Source organism: Marmota monax, unplaced genomic scaffold (assembly GCF_021218885.2).
Source record: "Marmota monax isolate L192 unplaced genomic scaffold, Marmota_monax_Labrador192_F-V1.1 WCK01_AAM20220418_F8-fsc00578, whole genome shotgun sequence".
Taxonomy (NCBI): domain Eukaryota; kingdom Metazoa; phylum Chordata; class Mammalia; order Rodentia; family Sciuridae; genus Marmota; species Marmota monax.
Window position 1 is genome coordinate 156,522 of NW_026692934.1, and position 19,947 is coordinate 176,468.

Here is a 19,947-nt window from a genome sequence, read left to right on the forward strand (position 1 = left end):
CAAGCTATGCTTTCTTTTCTGTTATTGTGACGGCCAGTTAGCTCTAGTCCGTGACTTTAGATAACTTGAAAGTCTTCCCTACAATACTGTTTTAGTGGAATTGATGAAATATGTGACATCCATATTAGTGAGAAAGATGCATTAGCATCCATCTCTAAATTGTCCTTGGGAGCTTAGAGAGGAAATAGAGAACTGCTAAATTCTAGTCACTTCCTTGAAGTGCAGTTGTGGGCTGAGTTTGGACGGTCACCTCTGCTTCTTAGCAAGCAGAGAATGTTGTTTCTAATGGCCCTTCAACTGAAATGCCTGTTTTTCTGTCCACAAGTTCTTGATTCAAAGGGCCAGGGACTTTGGGGCCCTGCTTTTATTTTGGGAAGTGGCAGGTGGCAGTTCTGGCTAGCTGGTAGCTTTTAATCCTTAGCTTGCTACATTCCAGGCCTCATTGAGAACTACCAGCCAGAACTGTTGTTGTGCTTCCAATAGTCTCCTGTTATGATTTTAGGTGTTCTCTGGTTACAAAAGACAAATGTGAAGCTGGGAACAGGGGTGCTGGCCTGGAATCCCAGCAGCTGAGGAGGCTGAGGCAGGAGGATTATAAGTTCAAAGCCAGCCTCAGCAACTTAACTTAGTGAGATCCTGGCTCAAAATGATAAAAACTAAGAAGGGCTGGAGATATGTCCCAGGAGTTGAGTGTCCCTGGTATCAAAAAACAAGCAAAACAAAAAGTCTCCATTTATTTTGTATCTTGTATCTACCTCAGAATAACATTTGAAAATTTATGGTTTCATTTTAAATCTCCTCTTGAGTCAGCACCATTCTGTTTATGGATTTAGATCTTTGTTCAATCTACTGAGAGGAAAGGGCTATGGAATGGCCTTATGAAGTGTATTTCATATTCTCTTTCCTGCTCTTCCAAGGGTATTTTCCAAATCCTACATGACTGGGGATAATTTCTTCCTAATCATTCCTATCTTGCTACTTCTTACCATGTTTTCACATCTGAGAGGAGACACCAAAGTTAATTTGCTGGTATGTATTTTATAGTACAAGACAATAATAAGTACCTAAAGCAATTCTGAATTATTCAGAACATTTTTGCCTAACATTCTTGAGATTCACCTAAGAAAACTTTATTTATGGACCTCAAATTGGTTGTAGAGCAGAATTTATATTCAGCTTCTATAGAGGAGTCTTCTGGCCACAGGGTTCTTTCCTGAGGAGCAAGAAGCAGGCTGAAGGGGCTGAGGCAGGAGGCAGAAGGGTGCAGTGGGCTGCCCAGGAGAGGGCAGGCGAAGAGGCTGGACCCAGAGGACACCACCAGGAAGGAACAGAGAGGCGTTTGCAGTTGCTCATGGGGTCAGGATGTGGGATTGTGTCTTGAATAGGGATTAAAGGGTCAAGTACTGACTATTGGATACTGTTGCTAATTATCTTTTTCTGACTGTCTTCAAATATGTAGTAGTTAGAAATCACAAAGACTCCTCAAAATGATAATGCTTTTTCTAATTTTTAATTCATTCTCCAAGGAAAACACAATAGCTGAGAATATAGGAATTCATGAAATATGCATGCATTTTGCCAGATGTTAAGGTCTGTAAACAAGTCAGGATGGCGCCTGGCAAATGTTAGAGTCTGTAAACAAGTCAGGATGGCGCCTGGCATTTTGCCAGAGGGAGTGGTTTGTGAAGTAACGCCAGTAAGCCATTGAGTGTGGAGATTCCTTGTTGGTTGACTGCTGTATCTAGTTTATGTTAATTAGATAAGCTGTGTGGAATGTATAAATACATCTGTTGTCCTACAATAACCGGCTCCCACTCCTGCTGTATCAATGTACACAAGTTGTTCGTCACCCCCCGGTTATTTTGCTGCAGCCGGACTGCGGCAGCCAGAAAGATGTGATAGTTTTGCTGTAGACAAACCCATGATGAATAAGAAAGAACCTCTAATATCTATCCCACATGTGCGTTATCAGTGGTGCTTTGTGTCACCCCACCAAGCAGAGGCCAGGAAGCGGCCGTGCAAATCATGACCCAGTCATCACTGACCTGTGCTCTGAACTGAGGGGTCCTCCCCCTCTTTAACAAGTTGACAAGACAAGTGTCTTCTTGACCTTTGAGAGAGAGAGCTAGGCAAGTTTTGACCAATTGTCTTCATACAAATTAACCTTCAGCCCAAAGGATCTCCATCCCTGGTGCTCTGGGGCTGGTTTACCATAATGGAGGCCTAACCAGCTAATCCTCCACCCATCCCCCATGGAGCACTCCCTGATTCGGTTCACCAGACACAAGACAATTCACACCGAAGGAGCTCCAGGAGACAAATCCTCATACAAAGAGAAAGTCAAACATCAAAAGTAAAAGCAAGTGGCTGAAGTAAGCATTTTAGTGCCAAAAAGGTTTACCAAACAGGGCACCATCAAATCAAAACACCAGATGTATGTAAGAAGGAGTTCTAAGATAACAGTATGAATTCTGTACCGAAGCTAAGTGAACCAAGCTAGAGCTCCCATCACTGTTGAAACAGCTGCCCAGGGCTGCAAATCTAAAGGACAAGTGACATTTGGGTGGGAGAAGACTGGGGATGGATCTGGTCACCCTGCCAAGCAAGGGACTTCACAACTACCTTGGAGAAAAAGCATTCACTGCAAAAGAATGAAATCCCTCTCTAAATCTTACAGGGATGACTCTATCACTAACTCAAGTAACAGAGAGCTACGCTGACCAGGTATCACCTCATTGTGCCAACTGCTGATCTAGGTAGGGTGTTGGGGAAGAGACTGTCCCAGGTTGTGTAGTACAGGAGCAAGGGTGTGTTGACAGCTGTGGAATCGCATCTCGCGTTGTTTACAGAAGGACGATGTGTGTTGGTGAGGAGGAAGGAGTGGCTGCCGTAGCCTTACAAGCATGGTTTAATAACTTACTGAGATAGCAGGAGTTCAGTGTCAGCGTGGAAGCGAGATCACTGGAGTCATGGTCTGCCAGCTGGGTGGCTTTCAAGGCCTGAGGTTGTTACTGATTGATTGGCCTTCGGGGACATGTTCACTGAAGCAAGTTGTCATTGCTCAATCAGATAGACTTGAATCCAGTTCTGAGCTGTACTTGTTACCATGGCCACAGAGTGATCAGTGGTGATGAGACAGCTGGAAAGCCAGGCCTGGGGGTACTTTTCTTGCTCCATGGCAATAAAACAATCTGTCTTTTCCCAGAACTTCTTCCCCAACATTTTACATGACAAGCTCATCCCATCTTTGGTGTTTCTAGGTCTCAGATAGCAACTGGTAAAACCAAAGTAGGGCTCAAACCCCAGAACAGGAGTCCAAGTCATTAAGCCGTGCAGTGCTTGTGGCACAGTGCCCGTGGCAGTGCTGCAGACAGTGTGTCTGATCTGATTGGAGTCTTACAGGACCCTTCAGAAGCCCTAGGAGATGGGTGTTGCCCTCCTCTTCCACACACGAGACTGGCACACCAAATGGGAAGTTTTCCCTCTTCATCCCCAGCACACACGCGTACACACGCATACACACCCCTTAACTGCTGTGGAAACAAACATCAGAGCCTCTCGATATTGTGGCCAAAGTCCATGCTCACTAGACACTGAGCCCCCGTACTTAACCAGGGAAATTGGGACTTTCAATGAATATTTACTTAACTGATATTTGGTGTTAGACAATCCATTAGATACTTTATGTATCCTACTCCAATTCTGTGCCTCTGTGGGTTAAAAATTATGTTTACATATGAAATCTGTAGACAACTGGAACAAAGACACACACAGCTTGAGAAAAGAAGAGCCAGATGTATTATTTTGGAATTCATTGCTTGGCCTTATGGTGGGTGAGGACCAGTTTGGTTTCTGTCTTTCTGTTTCATCATCCCCAGAATCCAGCACAACTTCTCCCCATTAAATAAAATTCTGCATAAATGGGAAAACCAAATAATGCTTTGATGTTTAGCGATGGTGATGCCTGTTGAGTTGAATTCTGCCATTGTATTTATGTGAAAAAAAAAAAAAGCAATTCGATGGTTTCCCTGTGCACTGAATCCAGTCCCCCTCTGTGACAGCTGAGAGGCAGGTAGGGGTGCCCACCCACGTGCCCCACACAGGCCCCGGCTCTCTTTGTCAAAGACCGTGGCTCGTGCCCATGCATGGGGCTGGGCTCTCTGTGACGGTCACTTTAGTCTTTGTCAGCTCAGCTTGTCCTGTCCCTGCCATGGTGTCTGCGGCACCAAGTGCTGGTTGAACACGGCGTAAACACACTTGACCTACCAGATAAATGGAAAGGACTGGATCTATATTTGGTAATTCCCAGAGACGCCAACACCTGCAGGGAGGAGTGGGTGGCCTGAAGGATGCTCAAGGAGACAGAGGTGGGTCAAGTCTTCTCGGGGAGGCACCAGGGCTGGGCTGCTGTGTGTGCGTCATCTACCTTACCTCCTCCACCTTAGCTCTCCTCAGGATCTCTGTTCAGTGCTTAGGTGTACATTTACTCACTAATCTTTGCAGGCCAAAATCTATTGGCCACTCTCAGCCTTAGAATGCAGTTGCAATTTCTTAGCTTATGTGTGCATTCTTCCTAGTTGATTCTCATCTCCTGTTCTCACCTCACCCTCAGCAATTTCCACGTATTCGTTGCACTTAAACAGTGCAAAGAGCTATCTGGACTAAGTATGTGTGCCATTCATTCTTCAGGACATTTGCATATGGACTTAATTTTGCCTGAAGAACCTTCAATGCATGTTCAGTTGTTAAACAATTCATTAAATCCATCTAATATAATCTTGCTGATGAAGGTAGTTCTCCACTAATGTTTGGGGTTTTTTAAGTCTTTTTTTTTCTAGTACTGGGAATTGAACCCAGGGCTCTCTACCTATGAGTTCCATCCTCAGATCTTTTTATTTTGTGTCTTGAGACAAGGTCTCACTAAGATGTTTAGGCTGACCTTGGACTTGTGGTTCTCCTGCCTCAGCCTCCTGCACAGCTGGAATTACAGGCATGGCCACTGTGCCTGGGTCTTTTATGCATATCTTCTTTGTACTATGGTTGTTTGTTCATGTGTATCTCTCTGCTGCAAGCTCTCTGAGACAATCTGTCTGTCTATCTGTTGTTTACCTACTTTCCTATCTCATTCTCAGATAATTGTTACCATAACCTGGCAATATGTAGGCATAGAATACATAATTATTTTTATAAAACTAAGTGAATGTAGATTTATTATAACAGAGTATTCTGTTCTGATAGACATTCTTGTTAGCTGACAAGTAACCTTAAAATAACTCATACATTTTGAAAAATATTTTATAGTTTTTTTTATATACTATCCTCTGCCTTTCTATTTGTCTATAAATTGAAAGGCTTCCATCTTTCTTAAGTATTTACCTGTTATCTGTCTGTAGCTGTATTTACACATAGCATGTAATGAAGGTACAGATCCAACTTAATATTTCTAAGTTCAGGTTAACTCCCACCTGAGGATCAGGTGGGGCCAGGACTTCCTCACCACACATTCACGTATGCTCTTTCCACTTTGGGGAAAGCTTCTTAATTTCTAAGTTTACTTAATGAAACCTTTGCCTCTCATTGACAGCTCTGGTTTTTATTTTTCATAACTTCCCTAGTTGACTCCCTTTTTTACAAGGCAGTTCATACCTCTTTTCCATACTCTCGTAAGTTTGACATATCTGGGTGCTTATTTGATTGACACTTTTCCCAAAACTACGTAGCATGGTGGTGACCTTGTATTTTGGAACATTAACTTAACCAGAACCACTTTTACCAGACCCACATTCCCTGCTGTGCCCAGTTCATACCTGGCTGTCAGGGAGCGCTGGGAGGATTTGGAAGATGGTGGTAAAGCAGTGGCCACTTTCCCTGGGAGGCTGGTGTGGAGTTGGCACTGCTCTAGTTCAGACACATTGCTGCTGACCAGGTGGTTTGTTTGGCTGACCCAGGGATTGCCAGACCTCTCAGCCTCTTCGAATTCTGGTCCAGATGCCCCTCAATGGCCAATGGTACCAGCATTTCCTTCATCTCTACCCTGCAACCCAGCTCAGAGTCAGTGAGAAACAGACAGGTATAGAAGTTTGTTTAAAAGTCCGTACCAGGTTGGGGATGTGGCTCAGTGGCACATCCAGGGGCACAGCCAGGGGCACAGCGCCTGTCTGACATGCCGTGGGTTCAGTCTTCAGCACCACCCAAAAAAAGCCCTTATGAGATCTGAGATCTACCGTTGGGCCTTTTTCTACATCTGTCACAGTGGTCTGTGAAACCTGGAGCACCCTTCAAGCGGGGAGTCCTCCCCCTGTGGTTAATGGTCCCCTGTGGTTACTGGTCCCCTGTGGTTAATAGTCCCCTGTGGTTACTGGTCCCCTGTGGTTGATGGTTCCCTGTGGTTGATGGTCCCCTGTGGTTACTGGTCCCCTGTGATTACTGGTCCCCTGTGGTTACAGGTCACCTGTGGTCATTGGTGATGTTGCACAGGTAAACTTGCAGGATTATTCCTGGATATAGTAAAAAAAAAAAAATCCTCGCTAGAATAAACAGATACACACTCATTTGTACTTGAAAAGTCACTAAATACATACTGTCGATTCAACTTAACTGGTTCTATTTCAAGCACGATGTTCTCATGCTCCTCAAGCCTGATTAGTCAGTAACTGGAACAGGGGTGGACGGGTTCCTGGAGACGGGGATGATGAAGCCACAAGATCAATGTCTCCTTTCTCCTGATTCAATCGCCTCTGTTTCCATCTGCCTCTAATGGCAGTGAAACTGCACTTATCCTTTTAAAATCGATTTAAGTTTAGATACAAGTCGACTGTGCTTTAGAGGGACTGTGTGTGCTGCCACCGGGCACGCTGCTCACCACGTTAAATTCGTTCATGAAATGCAACTTCGAAAATCAAATGGGCATTTTAATGAAGGACAGAGCTTAAGACAGACTTCTACTGAATCTGTAATGCAAATATGTAGCATTTTTCTTTTGGAAAAACATGGGGAAGAACTTGAGGAGTAATTTTCTTTGAAATTAATGCCATTGTGGTGAATATTTTCATCACCACAACACTTAAATCAAATTAGAAGTGTTCTTAATATTAAACATGGAAACTGGAAATAGTTTGAAGCACATAAACACAGGTATCAGTGGAATGTCTGCTCTTGGCTAATGAAAACATACATTTTGGTATATAAAAGAAAAAATCAGTAAATATTTGCCAGGTTCAACCATCTTTTCCAGAAATATATGGAACAAGTATTCAATGGGGCCTATTTCTATGACCCTATCTCCCACTGAATAGTGAACTTAATGAATGACCTTTGCAAATAAGTGGCTGATCTACTTAGCCCATACCCAGAGTAACCCTGCCCCCGAGTCTCACAACTGCCCCAAGGAGACCGAGACAGAAGCCTGGGCTAGTAGTACTTTAAAACATCTTCCTGTGATGACTTTCCCTTAATCAAAAGGAGGGGCTTGTTGTTGAGCCTTCTAGGGAAGGTGGATGTACAAAGAGAAAAGAAATGATTCTTATTACTCTTTGTTTGGGGGGTTTAAATTTTCCCTATTTTCAGGACACCTCAGGCTAATATAGCAACAATGATGGTGATTGCCATTTTCTGTGAAATATGCCCAATACTCCATGTTGGTAAACAAGAGGACGCCTTAAAATTTATTGATTTTATAAAAGGGGTCAAGATTTGATATCAAAACTAGCTGGCAAATTTCTCTGGTCTTAGTTAACACGTTAAATCCATTTTACAGAGGACACCCTCGGATAAGGTCCAGGAAGTCCTAGGATGATGGAAATCTCGTTGTAGACGGGTGGACTTCTGCTGAAGGGCGGCATCATAGCAGTGCTGTGCTCCAGAGTCTTGGCTTCTAAATATTTGGAATTTGTATTTGAAAATCAAGAGTAATTTCTAAGCATCTTCTCCTAAGTCTAGGTTAACTGATAATCGAAACCTAAGCAAGTGCTCCGTGCTGGTACTTTATTTCATTACTGATGTTGAGTTCCGGTGGAGTTCCTCCAACTTCCATTGAGAACAGGGTTTCTCAGGGGGGAAGTCACCTTTTACAGACGGGACCATCTGGGGTCTAGCTCTTACCATGACCTTGTTCCACATTTAAATAAATGACTGCCACTCATTTATTTTCTCACCCCACCCACAGCAGCACTGCAGAGCCTTTGTCTCCCCAAAATCACCCTCTAGTCTCTGGGTCTCCTTGACAGTGGTCCCCTCCCACTCCATCATCGCTCACTGATCCTTTCCTTCCCTCTTCTGAGAACCCTCTTAAATCTGACTTTTAATGGTGTTGCCCTTACCAGCTTTACCAGCTGTCTGCTAGAACTTTATTTGCTTACTTACATATATAGTTCAAGAAAGTCTTCATTTAAATTTAGTAGGAATTTCAAATGCAGAAAATCAAGTTAAAGAAAAAATTCTTTGTTTCCAGAAATATGCCAGAAAGACCCTTTAGTTAGGGGAATATACACTAAAAATGTGCTTATTGTCTTGGGGAGTTCTCAGACCATTGTAAGTAGATCAGATGTTCATGTTTCCCTGCTGGAAGGTAGACCGTCTGAGAATAATACAAACGTCTGTCCAGTATCCACTTGTGGAAGCTCATCAGTCATCTCTCCCCCTGTGGAGGGCTAGCCAGGGGCTTCTGGAATAGGGCTAAGGGTTGACAGAAGCCAACTGGGACAGAAACACAACTTCAGGAGCAATTGAGGGACAACCTGGCTGGAGTGACTTCTGAGCCCCAAGGATTAACAACTGGCTAAAGGGGCCCCAGGGCTATGGGATGACATGAGCAGTGAGGGAACTGGGGAGGAAATAAACACTGCGGACAGTGGCGGGGGTGAGGTGCAGCTGGGCCACCCGTCTCCCTTGACCTTCTACTCTTTACCCTCCTCATGTTATTATTGGATGACGTTATCTATTCTTCTCATAATGGTCCCTGATTATGTAACCAAAGAAATCACCCTTTGGCTTCACAGGTCCACCCCGAGCATCATGCTGCTCTGCTTGGGTGCTCCAGAGGTACCCAGTACCCGAGCCAGGAGCTCAGACTCTTCCTAAATGTCTTCCCTTTACCACACCCACATCTGCTCACCTCCAAGGGCTGCTTGTTTCTCACCCTGTCATTTAATTTCCCTAGACTGTCCCAGCTATGGTGGCACTCTTCAAGTCCTGACTGCATCTTTGTGCCCGAGTCCCCTGCCTTTGCCTGCCTTCTGTGCATCCGTGATGTGCACTGTGGCTGCAGAGACCTGCGCAAACTCCGACCCAGCTATAGACATGGTTTTTGTGGCTCTGCATCATTTCAGGGGTTGAGTCCAGAAATTTTCATGCAGCATGTGAAGACGCCCATGTCCTGCTCTCCCCTCATGCTCAGTGTCTCCTGCCACCTCTCCCTGGCCACCCTCAACAAGTACAGTGAGGTGCCTGCATGGACATTTCAGAGAAGCTCAGGAAAGGCCCGTCTTCGCCCAGTTTTGTACACAGTATGGGTTGTCACTCCTCTGGAGGTGGCATGGGGGGAGGACCCCACCAGACATGGTGCCTCCCAAAGGGGCCTGCCTGTGGCAGGGAGGCAGCCAGCAGAGCTGACATCCTGGGATCTGGCTTCTCTCCCTCTCTGAGAGCTGTTTGTTCCTCCTGGAAATGAGGGTGTTCGATCCTGGGCCAGAGGACAAGTGGCAGAGGGGTGAAGGAACACCGTGGGCCAGGTTCCCTCTGGGATTCCTTGTGCAGTCGTGACCCACGGGACCAGCAACTGTCCAAAATTCCAGTCACCGCAGAGCCTGGCTTTAGGGAGCCTGCCTGGGGCTCGACCTCCCTGAATTTTAGGCAAATAAGAAACCAAAATAGGAATGAGTTCATAACAGTTCAGGGTAGAGATCCCCTCTTGAGAACTGGCAGTGTCACGGAGAGGAGGCACCATTTCTAGTATAGCACAGGAACTGGAAGTGAAGTGTCCGTGGAAGCACCTCCCTGGTACTGGCCGGGCACTGATGACCAGAGCCTCAGCCTCACTCCCCCCACCCTCCTCCAGTGACACACCCGAGTATCAGCCCTGGGACGGCAAGAAAGAAACAAAACAGTTAGTCTTTGTGTTCTCTTATATAGAGCTCAGACTCTTGGTAAAATTCTGTGTTATTTTATGTCCTGTTTTCTCAGTGGCAATATTTTGAAGCTTGGGCAATGGAAAAGGAAATGCTTTCTCGTTTCAGGACTTATTTAGAAGATTACTAAGGAAGAAAACACCAAATTTGTTTTCTGATGATTATCACATGTAAGTCCAGTTTTGGTCTGTCCCTTCTCCCTTCACCATACCAGATTCTCTCCTTTCTCCCCAGGTGACATGTTTGTAAACGGTAATATTTCTCTTATGTCTGTGGGTGATTGTGTGGATGACTCTGCACTGACTTGGTATTCACGGTGGTGGCTAAATGGAGAACAGGCCCAGAAAGCAGGTGTTAAGGAGCATTCTGCTGCAGGGCAACAGGAAGTGATCTGTAAACCCGATCACAAGCACCACAGGGGCTTAGGCAGCTGCGAGGCTCTGTAGCCTGCAGTACTGGGTTACCAGCAGTCGGTGGCTAACAGTCAAGCAGCCAGGCTAATGGGGAACGAGGCCGCCACTAAGAATGAAGTCAAGAGGGAAGGAAGGCGCAGTGTCCTGCAGCAGGAGATGGGAGCTGCCTGGAGCTGCGTGGGTCAGGGTCCTGAGACTGAGGCTGGCAGGAAATCCCTCCAGGTGAGCCAGCCATCTGACTCAGGGATCCACGTTGCTGGTTTTATGAGCTGTGCTGTGACTGTCTCTCCTCATCACCTGGTCTTCTGAGGTTGTCAGTGACCAAAGACTCACATAAAGACAACTACTAACCACTGCCTCAGGATGGACAGGGAGGGCAGGCGCCACAGTGTGGGCACGCAGCTCTGGTGAGGGGTGGGCACTTGGGGCAGGAAAAATGGAGTTTTAGGATGAAACTGGATTCTCTGCTTCTGCTGATGGGTGGGGTCTGCACTGAGCTCTGCCTCTGCAGCAGAGAAGTGTCAGCTGACCTCAGCAGCACATCTTCAATGTTTTCTTTCAGGGTTCTTCACCCTGTGTCTGTCTGTCTGTCTGTCTGTCTCTCTCTCTCTCTCTCCCCTCTGTCAGAATGAAATCCACAGACAGGATGAGTGAGTGTCAAAGTGGAATTTGTTTTAGAACAGAAACAGAACTCCTGAGATGCAAGAGTGCCCGATACCAGGTTTCTCCCGTGGAGCGTGCTAGTCTAGGGGTTTAGACAGCACTTGGTTCACTGCTGTTGGTCCAAACTTATGCTAATTGGGGTTTGGGAACATATTAAGTTCTTGATCGATTCTTGAGTCCCAACTTTCATTCACTTCTACCCCACTTCCATTTTTTGGTGGCAGGTCAAGAAGCAGGAGGTTGAAGTTATGGGATGGAGCGCTGCAGCGGGGAGTGGGCTTCTGTGGTAGGCACCTATACCATGCCCAGTCCTGGCCGTGGAAGGGTGATGGGTGGGCTCACCTTGGTTCCCTAGGTGCTGGCTTCCTGGCGCTGGCTCACAGGATCTGTATGGTGGGCTCCATGCAGCTGCAGGCAGTGCTTTCAACCTACCTCGCTGCTCCACCACTGGACAGTAGGCAGCGTGACTGGCCACTGGGCAGCCATGCCAGCAGCATTCCCAGGGTTCTGACTGCCATTTTTCTAGAGCTTTGCAAACTTGCACAAAATTCTTCATCATCGACAAAATATAAAATGTAAAACAGCATCCACCATGAGGTTTACAAACAGTTTACGAAAGTCACCTGGTCAGTTGAGGGTGGAGGAGAGGGTGCTGCTTCCTTCCCCCAGTGGACATGTACAGTTTGCTTCCACATTCCTGTGTGGGTTACGGTATTTGCCACATAAAGCCATGATGACAGCCAAACAACGTAGCCCCTGTGAAGGGCTCACACACATCAGAACGTGGACAGTGGGGCTCCTGAGGGGACTGCAGCTAGCGATGGCTCTACAGTTCTCTACTTTTTCCAATCAACACTTATCATGTGAGAAATTAAATATTAAAGATTTTTTTTTAATTTTTCTTGTTGGTTGTTCAAAACATTACATAGTTCTTGACATATCATATTTCACACTTTGATTCAAGTGGGTTATGAACTCCCATTTTTACCCCATATACAGATTGCAGAATCACATCAGTTACACATCCATTGATTTACATGTTGCCATACTAGTGTCTGTTGTGTTCTGCTGCCTTTCCTATCCTCTACTATCCCCCCTCCCCTCCCCTCCCCTCCCCTCTTCTCTCTCTACCCCCTCTACTGTCATTCATTTCTCCCCCTTGTATTATTTTCCCCTTTCCCCTCACTTCCTCTTGTATGTACTTTTGTATAACCATGAGGGTCTCCTTCCGTTTCCATGCAATTTCCCTTCTCTCTCCCTTTCCCTCCCACCTCTCATCCCTGTTTAATGTTAATCTTCTTCTCCTGCTCTTCGTCCCTACTCTGTTCTTAGTTACTCTCCTTATATCAAAGAAGACATTTGGCATTTGTTTTTTAGGGATTGGCTAGCTTCACTTAGCATAATCTGCTCTAATGCCATCCATTTCCCTGCAAATTCTATGATTTTCTCATTTTTTAATGCAGAGTAATACTCCATTGTGTATAAATGCCACATTTTTTTATCCATTCGTCTATTGAAGGGCATCTAGGTTGGTTCCACAGTCTTGCTATTGTGAATTGAGCTGCTATGAACATCGATGTAGCAGTGTCCCTGTAGCATGCTCTTTTTAGGTCTTTAGGGAATAGACCGAGAAGGGGAATAGCTGGGTCAAATGGTGGCTCCATTCCCAGCTTTCCAAGAAATCTCCATACTGCTTTCCAAATTGGCTGCACCAATTTGCAGTCCCCCCAGCAATGTACAAGTGTACCCTTTTCCCCACATCCTCGCCAGCACTTGTTGTTGTTTGACTTCATAATGGCTGCCAATCTTACTGGAGTGACATGGTATCTTAGGGTGGTTTTGATTTGCATTTCTCTGACTGCTAGAGATGGTGAGCATTTTTTCATGTACTTGTTGATTGACTGTATGTCCTCCTCTGAGAAGTGTCTGTTCAGGTCCTTGGCCCATTTGTTGATTGGGTTGTTTGTTCTCTTATTGTCTAATTTTTTGAGTTCTTTGTATACTCTGGATATTAGGGCTCTATCTGAAGTGTGAGGAGTAAAGATTTGTTCCCAGGATGTAGGCTCCCTATTTACCTCTCTTATTGTCTCTTTTGCTGAGAAAAAACTTTTTAGTTTGAGTAAGTCCCGTTTGTTGATTCTAGTTATTAAGTTTTGTGCTATGGGTGTCCTATTGAGGAATTTGGAGCCTGACCCCACCGTATGTAGATCGTAGCCAACTTTTTCTTCTATCAGACGGCGTGTCTCTGATTTGATATCAAGCTCCTTGATCCATTTTGAATTAACTTTTGTGCATGGCGAGAGAAAGGGATTCAGTTTCATTTTGTTGCATATGGATTTCCAGTTTTCCCAGCACCATTTGTTGAAGATGCTATCCTTCCTCCATTGCATGCTTTTAGCCCCTTTATCAAATATAAGATAGTTGTAGTTTTGTGGATTGGTTTCTGTGTCCTCTATTCTGTACCATTGGTCCACCCGCCTGTTTTGGTACCAGTACCATGCTGTTTTTGTTACTATTGCTCTGTAGTATAGTTTGAAGTCTGGTATCGCTATACCGCCTGATTCACACTTCCTGCTTAGCATTGTTTTTGCTATTCTGGGTCTTTTATTTTTCCATATGAATTTCATGATTGCTTTCTCTATTTCTACAAGAAATGCCATTGGGATTTTGATTGGCATTGCATTAAACCTATAGAGAACTTTTGGTAATATCACCATTTTGATGATGTTAGTTCTGCCTATCCATGAACAGGGTATATTTTTCCATCTTCTAAGATCTTCTTCTAGTTCTCTCTTTAGGGTTCTGTAGTTTTCATTGTATAAGTCTTTCACCTCTTTTGTTAGGTTGATTCCCAAGTATTTTATTTTTTTTGAAGATATTGTGAATGGAGTGGTTGTCCTCATTTCCATTTCAGAGGATTTGTCGCTGATATACAGGAATGCCTTTGATTTATGCGTGTTGATTTTATATCCTGCCACTTTGCTGAATTCATTTATTAGCTCTAATAGTTTCTTTGTAGACCCTTTTGGGTCTGCTAGGTATAGAATCATGTCACTGCAAATAGTGATAATTTAAGTTCTTCTTTTCCTATTTTTATGCCTTTAATTTCTTTCATCTCTCTAATTGCTCTGGCCAGTGTTTCGAGAACTATGTTGAACAGAAGTGGAGAGAGAGGGCATCCCTGTCTTGTTCCAGATTTTAGAGGGAATGCCTTCAATTTTTCTCCATTCAGAATGATGCTAGCCTGAGGCTTAGCATAGATTGCTTTTACAATATTGAGGTATGTTCCTGTTATCCCTAGTTTTTCTAGAGTTTTGAACATAAAGGGATGCTGTACTTTGTCGAATGCTTTTTCCGCATCTATCGAGATGATCATATGGTTCTTATTTTTAAGTCTATTGATGTGGTGAATAACATTTATTGATTTCCGTATATTGAACCAGCCTTGCATCCCAGGGATGAATCCTACTTGATCATGGTGCACAATTTTTTTGATATGTTTTTGTATCTGATTCGCCAGAATTTTATTGAGGATTTTTTGCATCTAGGTTCATTAGAGATATTGGTCTGTAGTTTTCTTTCTTTGAAGTGTCTTTATCTGGTTTAGGTATCAGGGTGATGTTGGCCTCGTAGAATGAATTTGGAAGTTCTCCCTCTTTTTCTATTTCCTGAAGTAGCTTGAAAAGTATTGGTATTAGTTCCTCTTTAAAGGTTTTGTAAAACTCTGCTGTATACCCATCCAGTCCTGGGCTTTTCTTAGTTGGTAGTCTTTTGATGGTTTCTTCTATTTCCTCAATTGATATTGGTCTGTTTAGGTTGTCTATATCCTCCTGACTCAATCTGGGCAGATCATATGACTTAAGAAATTTATCTATGCCTTCACTATCTTCTAATTTATTGGAATATAAGGATTCAAAATAATTTTTGATTATCTTCTGTATTTCTGAAGTGTCTGTTGTGATATTGCCCTTTTCATCCCGTATGCTAGTAATTTGAGTTCTCTTTCTTCTTCTCTTCGCTAGCATGGCTAAGGGTCTGTCGATTTTGTTTATTTTTTCAAAGAACCAACTTTTAGTTTTGTCAATTTTTTCAATTGTTTCTTTTGTTTCGATTTCATTAATTTCAGCTCTGATTTTAATTATTTCTTGCCTTCTACTTCTTTTGCTGTTGTTTTGCTCTTCTTTTTCTAGGATTTTGAGATGAAGTATGAGATCATTTATTTGTTGGTTTTTTCTTTTTTTAAGGAATGAAGTCCAAGCAATGAATTTTCCTCTTAAAACTGCTTTCAGTGTGTCCCATAGATTCTGATATGTTGTGTCTGTGTTTTCATTTATCTCTAAGAATTTTTTAATTTCCTCCTTGATGTCTTCTATAACCCATTGATCATTCAGTAACCTATTGTTCATTCTCCAAGTGATGTATGCTTTTTCCTTCCTTCTTTTATCGTTTTCAGTTTCATTCCATTATGATCAGATAAGATGCATGGTATTATCTCTACTCCTTTATATTGTCTAAGAGTTGCCCTGTGACATAATATATGATCTATTTTTGAGAAGGATCCATGTGCTGCTGAGAAAAAAGTGTAACTGCTTGATGTTGGGTGGTATAGTCTATATATGTCAATTAAGTCTAGGTTATTAATTGTGTTATTGAGTTCTATAGTTTCCTTATTCAACTTTTGTTTGGAAGATCTGTCCAGTGGCGAGAGAGGTGTGTTGAAGTCTCCCATGATTATTGTATGGTGGTCTATTAGACTCTTGAACTTGAGAAGAGTTTGTTTGATGAACATAGCTGCACCATTGTTTGGGGCATAAATATTTATGATTGTTATGTCTTGTTGGTGTATGGTTCCCTTAAGCAGTATGTAGTGTCCCTCTTTATCCCTTTTGATTAACTTTGGCTTGAAATCTATTTTATTTGATATGAGTATGGACACTCCTGCTTGTTTCCGAAGTCCATATGAGTGATATGATTTTTCCCAACCTTATTAAAGATTATAAAGGACATACTAGTTTGTTATTTACCGTTTTGATTTTCTTTTTCTTGGTTGGCAGGGGTGTGAAGACTCACGTCCCCAGGGAGCATGGTCCTCCTGGGCCTCAGGGAGAGTTCAGTTCCCTGTTTCTTTACTGCTTGGTACAACCAGAGCTCCCCGTAACCATGGAAGGGGTGAGCAGACTTCAGACCCAAGGCTCTACTGAGGCTGCAGGGCTTCCACTTCTTCTCCTCCGATTCTCTTTGTTTTATTATTCATACTTTGTTGATCACGTGCATATAATGATTTGTGACGACCTTTTCTTCCAGTCTTGTTGACATACAATTAACAAATGAAGACCATATACATTCATCTGTTAAAGGGCATCTAGGTTGATTCCTTAGTTTGGCTATTGTGAATTGAGCTGTCATAAACATTGATGTGGCTGTATCACTGTAGCATGCTGATTTTAAGTACTTTGGATATATACTGAGGAGTAGGATAGCTGGGTCAAGTGGTGGTTCCATTTCAAGTTTTCTGAGAAATCTCCATACTGCTTTGCATTATGGTTGCACCAATTTGCATCCCCACCAGCAATGTATGAGTGTACCTTTCCCCCTACATCCTCGCCATCATTTATTATTGCTTATATGTATAATAATTGCCATTCTAACTGGAGTGAGATGAAATCAGTTTTGATTTGCATTTCTCTAACTGCTAGAGATGTTGAACACTTTTTCATATATCTGATATGATAGATTGTATTTCTTCTTCTGTGAAGTGTCTGGTTCTTTTCCTTAGCCCATTTGTTGATTGGGTTATTTGTGTGTTTTTTGATGCTAAGTTTTTTGAGTTCTTCATATATCCTGGTGATTAATGTTCTATCTGAGGTGTATGTTGTAAAGATTTTCTCCTATTCTGTAGGCTCTCTCTTCATGTTATTGATTGTTTCTGTTGCTGAGAAGAAGCTTTTTAGTTTGAATCCATCACATTTATTAATTCTTAATTTTATTTTGCTTCTTAACACTTTAGAAGTCTTGTTAAGGAATTCAGTTCCTAAGCCAACATGGTGAAGATTTGGGCCTACTTTTTCTTCTAGTAGGTGCAGGGTCTAATAGAAATAGAAAATAAATAAATAGAAAATTTTGAAGACATCAATAAATTTCTAGAGACATATGACCTACTCAAATTGAATCAGGAGGACATGCCCAATTTAAACAGATCAACTTCAAGCAATGAAATAAAATATGCCATCAACAGCCTACCAACTTGGACTGGGGATGTGGCTCAAGTGGTAGTGCACTTGCCTGGCATGTGCAGGATGCTTGGTTCGATCCTCAACACCACATAAAAATAAAATAAAGATATTGTGTCCTGCCGCAGTCTGGCTGGGCACAAATCACGAGCCACTGAAGCAGGAACAAACTTTATTTTTAAACTGCAGGAAAACACTTCACACAGCTCCCGGGGAATCCTCTCGAAAGCCACGAGGCTTGTCCAGGAACCCCCAGCCGGAAATATCTCTCCCGGAAATCCCTCCTCCTGCACTTCCCCAACCAATGGGAACTCTCAGGGAATCCCCGGAAATCCCCACAAGAACTCCAAAATAGTGGGAGAACTCAAAAGTTGCCGCAGAGGCGGATAGTAATGCCTCGCCTGTCAATCAATACTGTTGGCAAAATGCCAGGGGCCATACAGACTCCGCCGTGGCTCTCAGCAGTGTCCACCTAAAACTAAAAAATAAATATTAGAAAAAAGCCTACCAACCAAGAAAATCCCAGGGTCAGATGGATTCTCAGCTGACTTTCAAAAGAGAATCAACACCAATATTCCTCAAATTATTCCATGAAATAGAAAAAGAGGGAGCCCCTCCAAACTCATTTTATGAGGCTAGTATCACCCTATACCAAAACCAGACAAAGATACATCAAGGAAAGAGAACGTCTGTCCAATATCACTAATGAACATAGATACAAAAATTCTGGAAAATTGCATACAAAAACATTAAAAAGATAGTGCATCACAATCAAGAGGGGTTCATCCCAGGGATTCAAGGTTGGTTCAACATACATAAATCAATAAATGTAATTCATCCCATCAACAGACTTAAAGGCAAGAATCATGATCATCTCAATAGATACAGAAAAAGCATTTGACAAAATACAGCACCCTTCATGTTCAAAACACTAGAAAAACTAGAGATAATTGGAACATACTTCAACAACTCAAGACCTACATCATTCTAAACGGAGAAAAATTGAAAACATTTCCTCTAAAAAGCAGAATAAGGGGCTGGGGTTGTGGCTCAGTGTCGGAGCACTAGCCTAGCATGTGTGTGAGGCGCTGGGTTCAATCCTCAGCACCACATAAAAATAAATAGATAAAATAAAGGTATTCTGTCCAACCACAACCTTTAAAAAATATTTAAAAATAGAAACTGGAACAAGACAAGAATGCCCTTTCCACCACTTCTATTCAACACAGTCCTGGAAACTAGCCAGAGCAATCAGAGGAAAGAAATCAAAGGGATAAGAACAGGAAAAGAAGAACTCACGATCCCTGATTGACAATGACATGATTCTATATTTAGAGGACCCCAAAAATTCCACAGAAAATTTGTAGGACTCATAAACTAATTCAGCAAAGTAAGAGGATATAAAATTTGCTGAGAGCCATAGCCCAGTCCGAATGACGCATGGCATTTTTGCCAGAAGGAGTGGTTGAGAGGTGCCGCCAGCAAGCCATTGAGATGATAATGGTTATGTTAAACTGTGTATATTAGACCCCTGCTGTCGCCTGCTACTTTGGAGTTCTCCCGGGGATTCTCAGAGAGTTCCCATTGGTTGGGGAAGAGGGATTTCAGGTTGGTGGTTCCTGGAGGAGCCAGGTGGCATTCTGGGGAATTCCCAGGAGCGTGTGTGGAGTGTGCTGGTGGAGTTCAGAAATAAAGTTTGTTGCTGCTTCAGTGGCTCGTGATTTGTACCCAGCCAGACTGTGACAAAAATTAACACCATAAATCAATTGTGTTTCTATACATCAGTGATGAATCCATTAAATGAGAAATTAGGAAGACTACCCCATTCGCAATAGCCTCACAAAAATAAAATAAAATACTTGGGAATCAATCTAACAAAAGAGGTGAAAGAATTCTACAATGAAAACTACAGAACACTAAAGAAAGAAATTGAAGAAAACCTCAGAAGATGAAAAGATCTCCCATTCTTGGATAACAGAATTAGTATAGTCAAAATGGCCATACTACAAAAGTGTTACACAGATTTAATGCAATTCCTATTAAAATACCAATAATATTCTTCATAGAAGTAGAAAAAGAAATCATGAAATTCATCTGGAAAAGTAAGGAACCCATCATAGCCAAAGCAATCCTTAGCAAGAAGAGTGAAGCAGGAGGCATCACAATATCAGACCTTCAACTGTACTACAGAGCCATAGTAACAAAGACAGCATGGTACCATAACAGACATGTAGGTCAATGACATGTAGGTAACAAAGACAGCATGGCACCATAACAGACATGTAGGTCAATGGTACAGAATAGGAGACACAGAACAAACCTATATGAGCACAGTTATTTCATACTAGACACAGTCACCAGAAACATTTGTGGAGAAAAGATAGTCTCTTCAACAAACAATGCTGGGAAAAATGGAAATCCATATGTAGCAAAATGAAATTAAATCCCTATGTCTCACCCTGTACAAAGCCAACTCATCCTTCTGTGGAAGGGCGTCTAGGTTGGTTCCATGCTTCG

At 42.9% G+C, this 19,947-nt stretch overlaps 1 protein-coding gene across 1 annotated transcript in view; it reads right to left on the reverse strand.

Moving 5' to 3' along the window:
• Positions 1-16,939: 16,939 nt before the first annotated feature.
• Positions 16,940-19,947, reverse strand: part of LOC124097591 (ribonuclease H1) — a 46,031-nt gene continuing 43,023 nt past the window's right edge. Inside the window, exon 7 of the mRNA XM_058581887.1 lies at positions 16,940-17,286. Coding sequence (XP_058437870.1) covers positions 17,089-17,286 — 198 coding nt within the window. The 3' untranslated portion in view covers positions 16,940-17,088. The remainder of the gene's footprint in view (positions 17,287-19,947) is intronic.